Source organism: Castor canadensis, chromosome 14, assembly GCF_047511655.1.
Source record: "Castor canadensis chromosome 14, mCasCan1.hap1v2, whole genome shotgun sequence".
Lineage (NCBI taxonomy): Eukaryota > Metazoa > Chordata > Mammalia > Rodentia > Castoridae > Castor > Castor canadensis.
In genome coordinates this window covers 72,466,494-72,486,471 of record NC_133399.1, presented here as the reverse complement: position 1 = coordinate 72,486,471, position 19,978 = coordinate 72,466,494, and the positions used below count along the sequence as shown (strand labels likewise).

The following is a 19,978-nucleotide window of genomic DNA, read 5'->3' as shown; positions in this document are numbered from 1 at the left end:
CACAAAAACTATGCTATAACTAAAACCTTGATTCAGTGAAACTGGTCTTTGCCCTTCATCTTTTTACATTAATTGACCTCCCTAGAAATGCCCTGGATAATCACTAGTCATAGTTAAGTACATAAATCCCGACTGCCTTCTTCCTAATACATGTCACATGAAGTCACCCACTTGGTAATGAACTTGATCACTCATTAGCTCCTGCAACTCGCAGCACATTTGTGACTTTCCCTTTGAGGCTCATAACTGAAATTGTGTTCTTCCTCTGTAAATGGCATCAGATGCCTCTCATCACATGCTCAGCTTGGCTGGAGCAGGCTGCCTTTCCTCCTGAAGCATTCTCAATATGAATGATATCACACCACCCCTGACATCTCGCAAATCTGGAGAAAAGCCACACTTCAGCCTCAGCTACCTCTCTTTGTGATGACCTACACAATCCAGTCTGGGGTTCTGGTTTTGGTGTTGTGGGCTGAACTCAGAGCCTGGGTACTAAGTACATGCTCTACCACTGAGCCACACCACCAGACCCTTTCTGTATTTTAAGTTACCTCATTCTAAATGTACCCTTCAAATAAAATGAAAATCTGGTCTGTTTACAACATGTAATAAACACAGACAGAAATTTAATTTTATCTGTATACAAGAAAACAGACAATCATGGCAAATCATTCTGGTTTTCTAAATTCCACTCTGTTATAAACAAATTATAAAGTTTTTGGAAGTGCATCAACTTCTTTTTATAAGGGGATTATAAATTGATCATGGAGATAGACAACTCAAAACTTTTATTCTTTGGACATTTGGAGGGGGGGTTGCATTGTTATTTTGTTGGATTTTTTGTTTGTGTGTTTCTTTTTTGGGAGAGTGCTAAGGATGGATGGACCCCAGCATTTTGTGAATGCTAGGCAAATGCTCTCCCAGCCCTTGGATGTTGGGTTTTAAAAGACTTAGAGAATGGAGGTCTACTGTTTAGTGTATATCTTGTTGACAGACTCCTGTGGATCATCCTGGTTCTCTGGGGTGGCACTGCTTGCAAATAAAGACAAAGAGGTCAAATTAATCTCAGTACAATAGAAATGCTTAATTCTACAATTCACATGGAGGAAAATTTCAGGTTACTATGGAGAAACACTAGCAAAGAGTAAAACCCAGCCATCTATAAAGGCACTTCTTTTGTTTTATTGTGGTACTGGGGTTTAAACTTGGGGACTCATGCTTGCTAGTCAGATGCTCTACCACTTGAGCCACTCCACCAACCCTGTTTTGTATTGGGTATTTTTGAAGATTGGGTCTTGCTTTTATTGCCTGGGCTGCCCACAACTGAAGGATAGTGGGATCTCTGCCTTGATTTCTGCCTCCTGAGTAGCTAGGATTACAGGCGTGAGCCAAAGGCACCCATTGTTCATTTGTATTTTTTAAATGTAACCGATAGCATATCTAAAATAACTACCATCAGGCATGCATTTTAGAGTGCAAAGAAGTGCTAAGATGGTAAATGCAGCATATTTTTTTGCCTAAGAGTATCTCACATATAAAAATGGATTTTCTAACACTTCTGACACTAATATTTATAATTTAAAAGTCACAATCAGAGGAAAAGACAAACTAGAAAAAAAGCTAAATAAATGTTATCAAATTGTGATGCCACAATTTTGAAAGGAAAGTTCTCAAGCAATCATATCTTGTTTCTTTATTGCTATCATATGGTTCTTAAGAAATCAAGACATCTACCTTTTCCCCATTGCCTCCACCCCAACCCTCTGCTTTGATAATTTCACCCCTTCTACTGTCAGCATCTGACTAAGATAACAATATGTTACCATAAAACTTCCTTAAATAAATTAGAAAAACATTTTACCAAGTTTCTAATGAACTATTAAAAACCTCAATTATGCTATGTTTTATTATTAATTCTGTATAGTATTTCTAAATGGCAATATGTAATAATTGAACCTCACATAATATTATAACTCTTTCTAATGATCTTTGGAATACTGCTTTCCCAGAAGACAGCATTAAAAATCTATGCCATTCTCTAATGCGTCAATTTTTAGTTAGACAAGATAGTTATTCCTGAGTCATCATGAACAGTGCTGGACTCTCAGGGGACCCGTGAACTCACCACTTCCTGAAGAAAAGAAGGCTGGAGATGTGATACAACTTCAAACTATGTGAAATCAGCAGTCTACATTGTGAAATATAAGTTACATTTCTTTTTTTAGTGTGTGTGGTGCTGAGGACTGAACCCAGGGCCTTGAACATGACAAGCAAATACTCTACCCACCGAGCTTCACACCCACCCAGGTTCTATCTGTCTATCTGTCTATCCACCAAATGAAAAAAATCATTGAGGAACAAACGGAGAAGTTCTTATTCCCATACATAAAATACCTGGAATATTTTTGCCCACCCCCACCCCGTTTTTTTTAAGTCTTCCTAGTACCACTTCTCATCATGGAAGGCAAAAAAAATCAAATACCTCTGTGCATGCTAAACCCTCCCACTTGGGACAAGGACACATAAGTTCAGCTCAGGCAGTTGATGCTCAGGCCTGTGACACAGGGGTCTTTACAGAGCCACAGGTGGCAGCAATGGTTCCAGTGCTGTGATGGCCACCACCAAGGCAGTGGCTCCTCCAAAAGGTCATTCCTCTGGTGTAAAATCAGCTTGCTCATCTTGTCTTGTTTTCTGTCAATTTTCTAAGTTAAATCCTTTGGTCTTCCCATGGATTCAAAGAGTTGCAATCATGAAGTTCCCCAGTTTCACCCTCCAAATCATAGGTACTGAGCTGAGAATGGAGCAAAAGTGGCCCAAGCATCAGGTAAGAAGTGGGGAAGTAAAACAACTTTGCATTTCACATCAGGGGAGAAACTGCTGATCATGATCTCACTCTGAGACATGTATATGTGGTAAGAATTAAGATTTGAACTCATTACTATTTAAGTGTTCCTCGTAAGTCTTTTCATCTTCTTTATTGATTACCCTTTCACATTGGTCCAGCAACAAATTCACAGCACCCTAGGAGTGCAGTCTATTTCTGCTCTTCTACTGCTCAGATGTACAAGTGGCATTTTGAAAGGTAACATCTTCTCCTCATGCCCAAGCTGGCAGAGGTTTAGCTTTTGTGGTTTTGCCTACAGGCAATTTCTTCTTGGCTTATGGAAAGGCCTTCATTAAGTTCTCACTAAATCATTTCTGTAGAGGAAAGCACCTGGCACATAATAAGTTCAATGAACATTTTTGAATGGACCCTGCTCAAACCTCAGAAGCTGTCTCCTTTCCAATTTTGGGGACACATTGTCCCCAGGGATAATGATCTTGATTTAGGAAACTGTCCTCTCAGCCTCTGCCTAAAGACTGGAAAATTACCAAGTATTTAATAGCATGAATGACAATCTCAAAAAGCATCTGAAAGCAAACTTTTCTACAACAAACCCTGGTTTAAAATGAACTCTGACTGCTAGATCCTATCCTCTCATTTATTTCCTTTATACGATTGGATGTTCTCACACCCAAAATAGATTAAGTAAGACTATGTAAAAATCACAAAGAGATTAGTTCATTTAACATTTATCAAGCATCTCTACATGTTAAGACTATGTTAATTGCTTTGTGTGTGTAATCTCTAGTAGGTATTAATAACAAATAGTAATGATGCACTATCAAAAGAAAAAGAATTCTCTGACAAACTAAACAGAACCAAGAAAAATTTAAGTAATCTTCTTTTCCCATTCTTTTCCCCTCCCCCCAAATCATTCATATTAAAAGCAAGACTTTGGAACATACCATATTTTATACATTTGAATTTTAGATTTGAAGAAATGTTGAAATTTTTAATCTTCAAAATAGTTAACAATTTAAGTCATGAAATTGATATATCTTACATTATTATTGTTGATAAGAAATGGCTTTAAAAGTAATATAGGCATCTAATGTTTTATATGTCTCAGTGTTCCATGGATGTGCTTTCATTAGATTTCAAATTATTTTAATATTTATAGATAATAATAGCTGAGCCAGGTACCAGTAGTTCACACCTGTAATCTTTGCTACTTGGGAGGCTGAGATTTGGAGGATCACAGTTTGAAACCAGCCCAGGCAAAAAGTTTTCAAGACTACCTCTCAGTGAGAAAAAACTGGGAGCAGAGGTATGTGCCTGTCTTCCCAGCTATGACAGAAAGTGTAAAATAGGAAGATCACAGTCCAAGCTGCCCAGGCAAAAAGGAAGACTCTATTTCCAAAATAACCAGAACAAAAAAGACTAGAGACATGGTTCAAGTGGTAGAGTTCTTGCCTAGCAAGCACAAAGCCTTGAGTTCAAACCCCAGTACCACCAAAATACTAAGACTACAACAACTACTACGACTGCTAATAATAGTACCTGTATTCCCAAGAATCAATTAAAAGTTAATATCCTACATGATTTATAAAATAAACAAGAATAAATTCATTTTTTCTGTGTGACTCAAACTCCTTTCATGTTGGAAGGCAATTTAGAGCCTTTTGAGTCTCCATCTTTGAGCATACAGTGGCCTTGAGTATAACAGAGAATAGCTTAACAGAATCCAAGTATGAGGTTTCATGTCTTTTATCCGGGGGATATGTGTTTGCTCACTTTTTACAAGAAATGAAAACACATAACTGTATATCTCTCAAACTGGTTCCTTAGTATGTGGATTAATTCTTCTACTTCTTTCTTTAAAGGTTTTGTTTTGTGAGAAAGGGTCTTTCTTGCTATGCAGTCCAGAGTGTCCTGGAACTCATCACGTCACCCAGGCTGGTCTCAAACTCTGCCTCCTGAGTGACTAGACATGAGTGCCACTACCCTCAGCTTCCTCTAACTCTTGAACTTCAGTAACCGCTGTGGAATAGGATAGGTTGCGATCATTGGTGAAGAATGTTTATTAACAACTGCAAACCTGTGAGGAGAACCACAATATCTACTAGTCTAATTTCTAACATACCCTACAGGTCAGCAAACTATTGCTCAAGGGCCAAATCTGCTCTACCAAGTATTTTTGTTAGTAAGGCTTTGTTGGAACACAGCCAAGCCCATTTGTATTTTCTATGGCTGCTCTTTACAAAAGCAGAGTCTGATAGCTGCAACAGAGACCATATGGCTTGCAAAGTCAGAAATATTTAGCCCAAACTATAAAGCCTTCTAAAATTATGAAATCACTGTGTAATGGCTGTTGGGTTACTTTCAGAGCTCTGTTAACTCTTATTGAACAACAAAGAGGTTAAAAGACCTTGCTAAACAAATTTACTGGGACAGGGAAATGTGGTGAGGAAGACATTTTGACGTTTGTAACACAGCAATGAAAGTCATGGCTGACATCTTCACTGGGTGACTTAGAGAAAGGACAGATCTTGCAAGTCGAATACTTAACTGTTTCACCTACAATGCAGGAAGGGGTTGGCCTCGATGACCTCTAAACTTTTCAGTCATACTGATTGGATGAAAAGGCATAAGTAAAACCATAAACAACCCCAGAGCTATGGCATAATCATACGTATCTCATAGCACCTGTCTATGGTACTATGAGACAGTACCATATTACAGGGAAGTAACACATGTTAGAAAAATGGAGAAAAGATGGTTAAATATATGGAAATTTTTAAAATACTCTTGGTTTTTAGTAAATTTGAAATGATAAAACAAAATGCTAAAAAAGTAGAGAAAATCATTTTAATCATTAGCACTTAAAAGAGAAAATGTCATCTGCCTTCTTCAATGAGCAAAGTGAACACTCTAAGTGTCATAGTGAGTCTGTAAGACATATGTACCAGGTGCAGCACAGCCAATGAACCAAGCATGTCTCAGACTGCAGACAGCCTTACTCCTCTAATTCCACACCCTAAAGTACTACCTTAGACATTTTACCCTGGGAATTTATCTTACCTATGGAAAACAAGCTAGTTGATAATTAAATAGATCAAAGGCAGGTAAGACACAAAAGAATCAGGAGGTAGGTAAGAGGGAGCGAAAGAAGAGTAATGGGGAAAGGAATGGAGGGGGTAATATGAATAAAGAACATCATTAATCAACAAACTAGAAAACATGTTAAAAGTGATTACTGGTATAAGAGTCCTCCTATTTGATCTCTTCTTTGGCAGAATAGGAAGTGGACTATCTGAAACACCCTCACATGCTAACTTTACATCCCATCTACTTGATATATACACATATCCGAGAAGAGATGTGAGTTATTTTTATAAAATACAAACACTAAGCAAGAATTATGCTAACTGAAGAAGTGCCTAGAGAGCCACATACATGCATGTTGTTAAATATAGAAACGAACTGTAATGAGAATCATTATCTCCAGTTTCCAAGGATACCAGGATAAGCACTACTCCTAAATTGCAGTTCATTCAGCAAAGGGCACAGAGTAATTTATATTCAGGGTCGTCCCTGGCTGACAGCAGATGTGAAAGGAGGACCAGGGTAAATCATCCTGTTTGATGCTGTCACCTACTTCATTCCCAGTTCTTGACCCCCGCCCTCTGGCCCCAACTCTGGCTAATGTTTTACATGAGAAATGTGAAAAATATGATTGTAAATAGCAACTTCCAAGAGAAAAAAAAATCTAGAAAGGGCAGGGCAGAATGAGATGTGATTAATGCTGGGGAGTGGGGATGGAGGCTGGCATTCTCATTTTCTTTGTTTGTGAAAAGCAGCAGAAGCTAGTATGTGCATCAGTCACACTAGTCGCCATCTTTTCCAGTGCCTAGAAAGGAACTATGTAGTGAATGTCAATTTCCTACCCAACCAAGGCTTTGCAAGGCTGTTGGAGCATACCACTCCTAAACTGACATAGTCTCCAAACTCAAATTCATTTTCAACTTATTCTGCCTTCTAGTCTCTAGGATCTAGACCTTTCATAATGATTCTTAACTTCCTAAGGGAAGTAAAAAATACAAAACTCCTTTCTGACAACCTAGGAGATAATGCCTCTCAATCATTTATTTGTTGATTCAAGACCATTTATTGATTGCTTCTATTGTGGCACGTATTTGTGCCAGGACAGGTGGGCAGTAAGGAGTGTTAGGAGATTTCGCTTAGGATCATCAGGTCACTGAGGCATTAAAAAGAGGCATTTGCCCTGTTAGTCGATTGTCACTTATGAAAATAGTGATGCAGATTTCATGAATACTTTATCTTAAACTTATAGGAAGCATATATAAAAATATGATTCAGATATAAAAGCAATTTTCTATTGAGTTCCTGCCCTCTACAGTCAGACTTCCCAGGTAACACATGGTACCTGTTAGAGAAGAAAACCACTCTCTGCTTTCAAATGCTTCCTCTTGATAGACATGAGACACTGCCAGGCTAAGCTGCTTAGCTTAATGTGATAATAGAGGAGAATAAGCTGCCTATTTTGAAAGAAGGCCTTCTAGGACTTCCCTTCTTTGCACCAGTTACATTGATTGATACTGCTCACAATTTCTAAGAGTTGAAGGAAGAAAATACAAGAGTTCCTAATAGTTACGTAACATATATGCTACAGATAGATAGATAGATAGATAAATCTATAGAGAGAGATAGATAACTATATAGATATAGTTGATACAGTTGATACAGTTTTACAGTATCTTTCTTCCCACACAATCCTAACTTTCTCCCTATACACTATACATAACTGGAGTATTATGCATCTAGATGCACCGTCATGATGTTGGAACGGCCCAATCTTTTTTTTTTAAAAACAAACTCATTTTTTAATTTAAAGATTGTTTCTAAATCCACTAAACAAAGTAACAATAGCAAATTTTAAAACTATCAAAAACTATATGAATGGAAAGCTGGTCTCACTTCTTTTAAAAATTATGTTAGTAATTATTTTGGGGTATTATTCTGACACTATTTCTCACAGGTGCAACATTTAGAGGTAAGACGGCTTCAGACAAGTCTATCTCAGCCTTGAAGTTTTGAAAATATTTAAGTGGCAAAAGGCATGTTTGACTCTTTTTCCTTGTCCCACCCATGGCTAGGGCTGGTAGGACGTAGACACTTTGCTAGGTGGAACACTATACACAAAAAACATCCACAAATCACTCGCAGAAAGGCTACCCTGGTTTAACGTCCGTCCTTCCTTCCTCCCTTCTTTCCTCCCACCCTCCCTTTCTCCTTCCCTTTCTCCCTCTCTCCATCCCTCCCTCATCCCTCCCTCCTTCCTCCTTTCTTCCTTCCTTTCTTCTGCTTTTTTTTTTTTGACCGAAAACCTAGATCAGCTTTTGCAAAACCCCTTAAGATAGAAGTCAATTTACATTAAACATAATTGTATTTTTGATCGTGCACAATTAACTTCTTGTTTAGCATTGAAAGTCCCCTATCCTCTACTTCCGGAGCCTAGATCTTGAACTAGGGCCACTTGGCTCTCCGGATGTAAAAACCTCGATGATCGCTCCCCCTCCCCATTCTAACATCTAACTTCTGACCCTGTGTATTGCATGTCTTCGAAAATACTTTCTAGTAGCTCACCTTTCATGTCTTTTTACTAGAAAGTGTCCAGTTGACAATTCTCAAATTATAAAAGCAGGTAAATGCCAGTGACTGCTGTCACTTTTAAAAAGTGCATTCATGACAACCAGACAGAGATCCAGCTCTGTCACCCCAGGCGGAGGCCAGCATCCCCAGCGCGGGTCTGGCGCAGCTTGGATCCTGGGCCCAGCTTCCAGCCCTCCAGTCTCCGGCCCAGCCTCTCCCCGGCCTCACCTCTTGGGGGGGGGAGGGAGGCTGCAGGCAGTAGAGACTTCGGTTATTACAGTTACCGTCCTGCCCAGCTAGGGGGTGTGGCTTGGGTGGCTGTGGTTAGCGAAGGCAGCCGGGGTGCCTGGCTGTGTGCCTGGGGCGGAGGTGACACAGTAACCCGAGAGTTGTCAGGGGGAAAGCAAGGGTCGTGCAAGTTGAAGGAGTCTGCCCGGAGGCTGTTTTCGGCCGCGGTGCCAACGCAGATGCAGCTAGTGGGCAGCGACCAGGGCGCAGGGCAGCCTCAGGGATGGAGGGAGCGGAGGCGCAGCTGGTGCGCGGGGCGCCCCGCGTCCCGGAAGCTGAGGACAGGACGGTGGCGTCCCTCCGGGGCTGGCGCGCAGCGCGCACTCACCTATGCACAGCTGGATGGCGTAGGCGTAGTAGGACCAGCCCAGCAGGAGGCTGATGAACACCACCGGGATCCAGTACAGCACCCGCCGGCACCGCCGCCTGACGCTGCCCGAGCCCGAGGGCGCCATCTTCCAGCCGCAGCCACCTGCCCAGCTCTGCCGCCGCCGCCGCCGCCCGCGGACCTGGCTCCGGGGTGGGCTGGCCGCGCCCGAAACCCCAGGCGGGACGGGCCCTGGGGCGGCGGCCGGCTGCGCTGCGGCCACTGCCGCCGCCGTGGCGCTAAGTCCCCATCCCACAGCCGCGAGCCAGCGCCGCGGACTCCAGGCTTTTCAGCCCCGCGGAGGCGGAGGCGGCTGCGATCGGAGGACCGGGAGGAGGAGGCGGAGGAGGAGGCGGAGGAGGAGATGGAGGCTCCGCTCCGCCCCCGCCCCGAGCCCCGCCTCGCCACCTCCCTCGCTGCGCCCTGGGGCGGCTTTCCAGGGACTCAGCTGAGCCCAGAGCGCTCCTCGCCGCAGGGCTCGAGGTGGGAGAGAATGCTCACCTTGGCCCACCCGCCTCCCCTTGTGACCCTGGGTTCCGGGTGACCCGGAGGAGGCGGGGGCTACGGGGATCCCTGGGGACCGCGGGCTGGGGCGAGGGCGACTCTCCGAGACCCAGGGAGCTGGCCTTCGGCGGACCGGACCCTCACCTGCCCGGGCTGCTGCACTCCAAGAAATGAGCCACTAGAAAGTGCTTAGGCGCGGAGGCCAACGTCCCGCATCCCAGGTGGAAAATTTCTCGCTTCAACTTGTGGGTGCCAACAACCTGGAGGAGAGTAGCCTGATGCGCCTCTGTCCAGACCCGCAAAACAACTGTGCTCTGCCCTTGGCGGGGAAGGGGTGAAATGTACTACTAAGGGGGCGCTGGGAACCATCTTCTGGGACACAGGGGGCTTGGAGTAGGGTAGAAGCACTTTGGATTGTGAATCCGGGACCCCTGGAGTTAGTAACACAAGTTATTTGCCGGGAGAATTTTAACTCTTTTGTTAAATTGTTTACTGATCATAAAGTAACCATTACCACTATCCCCTCCCCAGTTCGGTGATTCCTTTGGTGCAACCCATTTTTCCTTAGAATGTTTTCTTCTGTGGTGGCAATTCTAACCTTAGTTTATTCTAAAGTGGTTGCTAATACAACAAGAAGGTATTTAACGATGGTGAGATCAACCCTCCCAAGTTTGTGACTGATGAAAGGAAAAAATATGAATGCTTTTGAGATTATGAGAGCCCCTGATTCCACAGGGAAACGCTTACATCAATGTAATGTATCTGAATTATATTTTTAATTAGTGTATATATTGGGCACAATTTTACTTAACATTACTGAATATGTGTATTTACAGCACACAGCAAGCATATGGAATGAAATTACTTCCATTCGTGTATAAAAAGTGCTGATTGACAGGAATTCAGAGAAATTAAGCTCTTGAGTGTTTGTGATTAACTTTCTGTGACTGCATTTAACATCAAGCTAATTTCTCCTGAAATAACTTCTACATTTACACACAGAGATATACAATCTCTTTTCCATTCCATTCAAAAATTGCACACAAAGTGCCAACCAAGTGTCTATGGTACTTCTGATCACTGAAATGAAAAAGGTCCCATACCAGTGAATCGTTTTACTTTGCTGTGCCACTATATATCCTTTTTAGGATATTACGTAGGGCAGATTACAGTAAAAAACATAACTTCCCTTGAATCCTTAACTTTTCCCATGGAAATCAACCTCATGTTTCCAAGCAGAATAGACAAAGGGAAGTTGGGGTGTAACTCTGTAGTAGAGCTCACACTTAGTATATGCAAAGCCCTGGGTTCAATCTCCAGGAGCAAAAAAATGAATAATTAAATAAAAGCGACAACAAGAATTAGATGCCCCTATTACCAGGACTTCAGTAAGGTCACAAAGACAAGCTAACCAGTGATTGAAGGTTAGTAGAGATTACCAAGAAATAAAAAAGTAAAGGTCAAATTTCCCACTCAAGAGAAAGTGCAAGCTGTGCCTTTTTAGATACTTAGAAACTAAAATGCCAGGAGCTGCTCCTCTTCTGACAGCCTCACAGGCTCAAGGTTGGAAATGGAGGAGCGTTATACACAGTTTTCACATCTTTTAGCATTTTGGTAGAAAATGCAAGTGTAAGATGTTTGATGGTGGCCACATTTTTATTACTCATCTAAAACATCACTTGTTTGTATATATAATATATTGGAATATTTTCAACTATTTTGCCATTTTAAAGGCACTATGATTGAGTTCACCAAGGGTATTCACTCTTATTTTAAAAACTAATGTCTAGCACAGGAAGAATGGTCTCTAAAGACACAATAACAGGATTTATCTTTGCATAGTCTTTAATGAGTCAGGCATCAGCATACATGCAGAAATGTAAGCTCTGTGCTCAATAGCAAATCTCTAGATACCAGGCTTTGGTGAGAGTGGAAGGGCAACTTTTATTTTTTAGGAATAGAAATACTTTCATTTTTTTTCTCCTTTTGGACTCAACATCAACAGGAAAACAATGTAAAGGTTATAGACAAAAAGAGACTTTACTAGAGATTCTTTGCAGAGATACTTAAGTTTCAGTTCACCAATTTTATTTTACATGTTAAATAATTGCAAGAAATTGTGGATTTCATGTGTGACTATGATAAAAGTGGTATGACTACTTATGGAAAAGAGACTTAAGCCAACAGCAAAGGAGGGAAAGGACAACACTAAAGTAAAGAAAAGAGAAGGGGAATCCAGGCAAGGAGGATGAGGGAAGCATCTGAAAAGGGGAGAAAGGCCCCCTCACCTGGCCCTCCCATGTTTTAATGACCATAACTCCATCCTTACCAGCCCTCTGCCAGGATGCTCTGTCTACTCAGAAGTTTATACAAAGTCATTCAGGTTTCAAAATCTCAAAACTCCTATGAGCAGGCTTCCATGAAAAATCATGGATTGTCCTCCTCTCCCTCCATCCCAGTCCCCTAGATTCTTCTATCCCCAAACCTCAAATCTATCTTGCCTTCATGGTTAATACTTCAGATTTTTCTCCTACTTCCAGATCCAGATGAAAATTTCACTAACTGCTATACATAGTCTGAATCAAGTAAATAGCATGCCAACCAAGCCCAGGGAGCCATGGGCTCACCTTGACTCTGGGGAGCACAGACTTCCACTAATGCCTGTGCCAGCCTCATCTCATCTTTTCGGCCAAACCACCTGTCTTGATTGACTTATTAGGTCACTTGCTTGGCATTTACTCCTTCCTTTTAGAAGTGTTCTTAGAGAGAAGTATTGAAGTAAAAAAAAAAAAACCTTTGTTGTATAAGGTCAATTTTATTACACTCAGATATGTGAGAAATGATTATGTAGATGTCAACAACAAAGTATGGTACTTGACCAACACTGCTTTCTAAATCTTACAAGGATTGGATGGAATGAAATTAGGGTATTACCTATTCTTATCTACCCACAACTCTTCCATCCTTACAAGTGTTGTCTGCAAAAATATTGATACATTCTTTACCACTATTTTCTTAAGCTGAGCTTATCACTCTTTTGGCCAGAGGAGGTGGAGGGAATCTCTATAGAAGCCTTGCATGACATCAGTGACTCCAGTGTTATTTGCACATTTATAAGTGGGTGAAATAGTCTCTGTGAGAGAAGAATAGTATGCCCAAGCCACATATTTCTGGACATATGGAGAGGAAAAGCAATTTTAGAAAGGAATCTTGCTTTGAGGAAATGTGAGAATAAAATAATGCTTAGATGTTAATGCAAAATAATATTCTGGCTGTGATTTAATGTTTGCAATTATCCTGGAATGGGGCTGTATAAGATGAAAGTTCACTTCAAAGGTCTAAGGATGTTTGACTATATAGTTGATTGGTCAAAACCCTGGGAAAATTGTGGGGCAAACTGTCTGTGGCCCACCTGACCAATCAAGCCCTTTTAGATTTCTTGATAGTATTTAATGTATTCTGCCACTAGATGGCAGAACACACCAACGGTGCAGCTTTCCTGCCGCCTTTCATAGATTAAATAGCATCAAACCAAGGCAATTATAAAGTATAACTTAATGCTCTATTACATATAATTATAACTAATCATGGTGATATTATATTATACAATTTTCTATTGTAATTTACTGGATAATGATTAATTAATAAAAATATCAGTCCTATTCAGGAAATTCAAAAGACAAATCTTTCCATATAGCAAATCACTATGATTCTGCCCCCACTTCTTTATGGTTTGCACTAAAGTTAATCTCATGGAAAATAAAAAAGTTTTCATTTAAACAGATGCTTTCGCCTTGACATCCTCCTCCCTTAACCCTAAATGGGAAGGGGCAGAATTCATGAATCCAAAAAGTGGGCAAATATTCCCTCCCCATGGACTGGCAGCTAACGCATGGATTTTTAATGGGTAATCCAATATCACACATTCAGGTGGAGATTATTAGAAGTGAGCACTGTGAAGCTGAGAGTTCCATGGCCAGTGGTGTGACCAAGGGCAGTAGAAGTCTGCAGTGTGGTGACACTGTCTAGTGGTGCCAAGGCCAGCAGATGCATCCCAGGCAGACCATTCTTGGTGGCGACATCCTGGCCATACACCAGCTTCCTTTGTTCCAGCTCAAGATTAACTCTCAAGGCTTCCTTTTGGTTTTGATGGATGCCCGTATCTACAAAAACATTTTTTTGTGTGTAGGTCAGCTAGAATTGACTTGTTTTGGCAACTCTGGCAGTTTTAACTTCATTCTGCCTCCTGTTTTTTAAAGAATCTGTTTCAACTCATGGAGATGGATGCACCAAGAAATAAGGATACAGGAATTGGGGGCAGAGGGATCTCCTTGAAATCCTTCAAGTCACACTTTCTAGACCTGTATTCTAGTCACTAGCCATACATGTCTGTTCAAAAATGAAAACTAATTAAATGAAATAAAAACTTAAGCTCCTTAGTTGTAATAGCCATATTTCAAATGTTGAATAGCCACAGCAACTGGTAGCTACCGTATTGGACATGCAGATTTAGGACATTTCTGTCACTACAGGAAGTTCTTGTTTTGGACAGAACTGACTTGACATTCTATCGTGTCTGAATATTCATAAGGCAAGCTTTATATTTGAACATATAAGAAACAAAAGTCCCCTATCTAATTATATCTCCCCTGCTGCATATAAACACAAATGAGATTGGAAGTTAAAGACGTTTTTAGGCTTATGATACTAGATTTTTTTTTTTGAAAGTGAATCTAAAGAATAAGGAGCCAGTTGGAATAATAGAGGTAATACTATAGATTCTTGAATCCGCAGCTTGTACAAATGATTATCTTCAAATATATGTAGGGAGAAGCTTATTAGAAAACCATAGAATTCTCAAATTCTTATGCATAAAGCAAAATATTAGATTTAGATTTTAAATCAGCTTTATCCCTGAGTAACTTGAGTGATCAACTCAGAATGTTCTATCTTCATCCAGGGACCATCGGGACCCTTTTTGTTCTGCTGGTTGGGGCACTTGACAATTAACTGGCCAGATTCAGCACTCTCTGTCAAATTATAGGCTAGGTTAGTCATGCTGAGTTTTCTTTATGGCAGATGTGGGAGGAACTGGGATTACTGTGTCTTGCCCAGTAGTTTGTACAAACCCACACTGGCTCTGATTCAAGACAACGTCTCCTGAAAAAAGAAAGGAAGCAACTAAAAGGAAGAAAGGGAGGGAGGGAGTAAAAAAAGGGAGGGGGAAGGAAGGAAGATGAAAGGAAAAAATTCAAATGATTTTTAAAATTTTTATAATGAGTATTTCCAAGTGTTCTCAAAGACTTAAATGTAACATAGAGATGAAGCTCACATTGCAATTTATAATTGTAGAGGGAAAAGTATCTAACTAGAGCTTTGTCTCTGCCCTTTAAAAAGAGCAGACAGAATAAATAATAAATATTTAATGATGACATTTAACAAAAAAGTCATGTTGTCTTCGGATTTATAGAAAATTTTGGTCATCGGGGATTCTTTAATCTACAATTCATCCAGTGTAAATTATGTCCTGTAGATCAGAACTTTTGAGTTTATAATTATTTTCAAGTGATACTTAGTTCAAATTCTGAATTTCTTTGGACTATTTCACTTGTTGATAAAGCTGTTCTCTGATTATATTTCAGTCTTTGCCAGTAGATCATGCTATGAAATGCTAGGTTGGAAATAGACCATCAATAGCGTTTATATTGCAAATATGAGATGAATGAGTTTTTGTTTTTCAAACACTCAGTATCGCTTTTGAAAGGTCAAGATCCAAACGATTAGAGAATTTGGATTTTATGCTTTAAACAAAATATCAGGTTTGAGTAATACATTTTCATTCTTTTAATCTTTCCCTGAATTCAATCCAATATTAGAGTTAACATTTTTTAACTTATAAGAAGCAAAAAAGATGTGATGAAGTGTCATAGTCATTCTGCGAATTGTTGAAAATGTTAATTTAATTATAACAGAAATTATGCAATTCTAAAAAGGCAAATAGGACATTAGTGATGTGATAATGAATTATTCAAGTGTTGAAAGTAAGTGATCTCTTCCTAATTTTAAAAATTTTTAATTACTCTTTAGCAGCACCAGAATGTATAGATATTACATACTTGAATGCAAATTTCAGTGACTGAAACTAAAGTTAAAAGGTCAATATTCCAGCTGGGTGCCACTTTTTCATGCCTATAATCCTAGATACTTGGGAGGCAGAGATCGGGAGGATCTTGGTTCAAAGTTAACCTGGGTAAATAGTTCATGAGACCCTATCTCGAAAATATCCAACACAAAAAGGACAGGTGGAGTGGCTCAAGTGGTAAAAGTGCCTGTCTAACAAGTCCTGAGTTCAAGTCCCAGAGCTGCAAAACAAAAAAGTCAATATTCCATTATTTTGCTAGATATAGTGAGCACTGCAATGAATTTTACTGCTTCTGACACTGGAATAAAATATCTAGTTTGGCTAAAAATGTCACTAGGCAACACCTGAAGTACTCAATATATTTGCAAAATTTAAAAATCATGAAGCTATTGGGGCTACTTAAATATAACTAGAAACTTTTCCTAATTTCTATAGTTTATTATTTACTGGTTGCCTGTTGTGTGTCCAGGTATTATAGCTGTTCAAATTTAAACATATGGTCTGCAGCCTCTAGAAGTTTATGGACTTGTAAGGAGACCATTGTGTAAACACCTTCTTTTTTTTTTTTTTTTGCTGTACTGGGATTTGAACTCAGAACCTCAAACTTGCTAGGTAGACCTCTACCACTTGAGCTATGCCTTAAGCCCCTAACATACAAACATACAAACATTTGCAATAATAAAATAAATGCACATTGTAGCAATAATAAATAATAAATGTACCTCGGCAGTAAAGGGAGATGACTTAATGTCAGAAAGCCTTCAGTAGGAGTTTGTGTCATGAAGAAGTGAAGGGATGCTTTTTTTGGACAGGGAATTCCTTCTTTCCTTGAAGTAAATGTGGTATGTCAGTCAAGAGACAGTCAGAATGGCAAATTAAATTCAAACATGTTAGAAAGGTTGAAAGAACAGCCAGGGTGAGGTTAGGCAAGCAGAAGATTGACAACTGGAAGAAGTCATTACCACACATAAGGCTGGATAGATGAGGAAAAACTGGTATTGCTGAACTTAAAATTATGGGGAACCCTATGGATGATGGGGAGCATGAAAGCAATTTATCCACAGCAGGAAACATAGCTTGAGGGAGAGAGACAAAGAAGAAGGTAAGAGAGAACAAATTCACCTGGAAGCCAGATGGCAATGGAGCCTATGAAAAATGGTTTGCAGAGGTCAGCACCCTATGTATGAAGCAAAGCAAGAGAATGATATGAAATATTCTGAGACCAAACAGGCAGCTAGTCATCACAAGGAAAATTAGAATAGGAACAGGCAAAAAATGAAGTAGGTATCTGCTAATTAAAACAAGACCAAAAAAGGCCTTGCTTGCTAGTCAAAGGAATTTGGATTTTACCCAACAGTCATTAGAGAGCTTTCAAAAATTTTAAGAAGGAGAATGAGATGCTAAATTTAAGTTAGAAATATAATTCTGAAAGCATCATAGTGAGTAAAGTTGGAAAGACAGAAAAGAAAAATAGTATGGGAACTCTTTTCCAGTCGAAGGAAAGTGAAATCTTGAACTGGGACCATGACAAACAGGATGAAATGGAAAGGGCAGAAGGGATGTGGCAGACAGGAAGGAGGAGAAGAGTTTGTAGGATTTGAACTTGGCAGAAAGGAAATCTAGAGCAAGGGCCTAGGAGGTGAATGTGCTGTGACAATCCACAGGGCTCACATTCAACTAAAGAAGAGCAGGATCTTTGGCCACCACATTTACCAGGAGCCATAACTTCCATGAGAAAATAGCTTCGAAGTCAGATTAAGAGAGATGTGGAATTGGGAAGTGGGAATGGTTATTTCTTTCTGCGTCACAGAAGTCTATACACACCCATCCTGCTTGGATGATAACTGAAATCCTCTTCTAAGTTTTCATTGGGAATTTTATCTTTCAGGTACACCTCCCAGTGTTTAATAACTCTCGCTCTTTCATTTGGTTTGGTTTTGTTTAGCTCTGCAGAGAACATTAGGACTGCAAGTTTGAAAAACCATTTCAGTGTCCGGCCCCTTCATGTTACAGAGGAGATTTGAGTACAAGAATTTTAGTGCCCAGCAACCAGGAGCGGGGACGCTTGTGAGAGGAGGGAAGACCCACCTCCCACATGAACTGTAGATAAACACGCAGGCCTGACAATGTGGGGCAGTGTCACCTTTCCCAGTGCTTGGAAAGGGGAAAGCCTGTAGCAGAGGCCCCCGGCACAGGAGAACTCTGAGCAAACAAAGCCTGTGGGACCAGGTGAGTGCTAAGTTCACCCCAGAGATCTGCATAAATAACGCCGCCAGCTACAGGCTGAGAGCAGCAGGCAGGCAAGCCACAGTTGCAGATACCACTCTCAGAACTGTCTCCAGATGCTTTTTTTTCTTTTTCTCCCTACCTTTGATGAGAGAACAACCGAATTACACCTGCAAGCTGAAAAACTTACTACTGAAACTGTATTGCATTTGAACTGGGGACACTTGGTGGGGCATTTTTTTTTTTCTTCTTGTGTGTGTGTGTGTGTGTGTGTGTGTGTGTGCAGTTTTGTTCTACTTTATGCATCCCCTTTGATGAGACAACTACAGAACAACATCTGAGGCACCAACTCCAGGACTGGAGATTGAGACGGACATCCAAATTATTAAGACTGAAATTGCATTGCATATAAACTTGGAAGTTTTTTGGTTTTTTTTTTTTTAATTTTCTATTTTCCATTTTATTTTAATTCATTTTTATATATAGATATTACTTTCATATACTTATTTTTTATTTTTTTTATCTTTGATTTTCAATCCTCTCTCTGTCTCTCTAATGTCTGTTCAGCTTACTGTCGATTAGTACACTAACACTCCCTGTTTATACCTTTGAAACTCTCTTGTCTGATACCTTGTTCTGCTTTCTCCCTCTTGTCTGTATATTTGTTTTCCCCCTTTCTTTAACTTCTTGCTTTCCATCTCAGCTCACTCTTCCATTCTCAATATTACCATTGTTATTATTACAAGCTAGAAAATACTTAATTACACACAGTACAGGGACAGTAACAACACCAAGGACAATGACAGGAAGACAGAAAAAACAAGGAAACCAGTTTCCCCACAGCAAAAAATTAGTACAGGAACCAGAGGGGAATGAAGAGAACAGAAGCTCAGATCCAGACTCCAACAAAATGAAGATAAACTATGCCAAAGGACCCAATGAAGCCCACAAGAATAATTTAAAAGAAGATATACTACAAGTACTCAATGAGAATTTTATAGAGATGATACTGGATAGGGTCAACCAAAATGTACAGGAGACACTCAAGAAATTCCAAGACAATAAAAATAGAGAATTTGAAAAAGCAAAAGAAGAAATAAAGGAAACCATAGAAGCACTGTATAAACACCAAAGTGAAAGAGAGAACACAATGAATAAATGGATAAATGAACTCAAGTCAAAAATAGACAACAATAAAGAAGAAAACAGCCAGGATATGGAAAACCTCAGAAAAAAGAACGAAACAGAACTGCAAAACAAAACGGAAGGCCAATCCAGCAGAATAGAACAAACAGAAGACAGAATCTCAGAACTTGAAGATGAAATGGTAATTAAAGGAAAAACTGAAGAACTATTAATTAAACAACTCAAGACCTGTGAAAAGAAAATGCAAGAACTCACTGACTCCATCAAAAGACCAAACTTGAGAATCATGGGCATCGAAGAAGGAGAAGAGGTGCAAGCAAAGGGAATGAGTAATATATTCAACAAAATAATTACGGAAAATTTCCCAAATCTAGAGAAAGATATTCCCATACAAATGCAAGAGGCCTCCAGGAGACCAAACAGACCAGATCAAAATAGAACTACTCCACGACATATCATCATTAAAACAACAAGTTCAGAAACTAAGGAAAGAATATTGAAGGCTGTAAGAGAGAAAAAACAAGTAACATACAAAGGTAAACCCATCAAAATCACAGCAGACTTCTTAACAGAAACATTAAAAGCAAGAAGAGCGTGGGGTGAGATCTTCCGGGCACTGAATGAAAATAACTTCAACCCCAGGATACTCTACCCAGCAAAGCTAGCATTCAAAATAGATGGAGCAATAAAAGTCTTCCATGATAAGCAGAAACTAAAACAATATGTGACCACAAAGCCACCATTACAAAAGATTCTGCAAGGGATCCTGCACACAGAAAGTGACACCCAACTTAACCATGAAAAGGCA

The 19,978-nt window shown here is 40.0% G+C and overlaps 1 protein-coding gene across 2 annotated transcripts in view; it reads right to left on the bottom strand.

Annotated features, from left to right (window-relative positions):
* Zdhhc2 (zDHHC palmitoyltransferase 2) overlaps window positions 1-9,363 on the bottom strand; it is a 53,464-nt gene extending 44,101 nt beyond the window's left edge. The window contains exon 1 of one of the 2 annotated variants that reach the window (XM_074054737.1): window positions 9,114-9,363. In XM_074054737.1, coding sequence (XP_073910838.1) covers window positions 9,114-9,240 — 127 coding nt within the window. In that variant the 5' untranslated portion in view covers window positions 9,241-9,363. The remainder of the gene's footprint in view (window positions 1-9,113) is intronic. The other variant, XM_020181995.2, reaches the window with a different exon arrangement.
* Window positions 9,364-19,978: the final 10,615 nt, after the last annotated feature.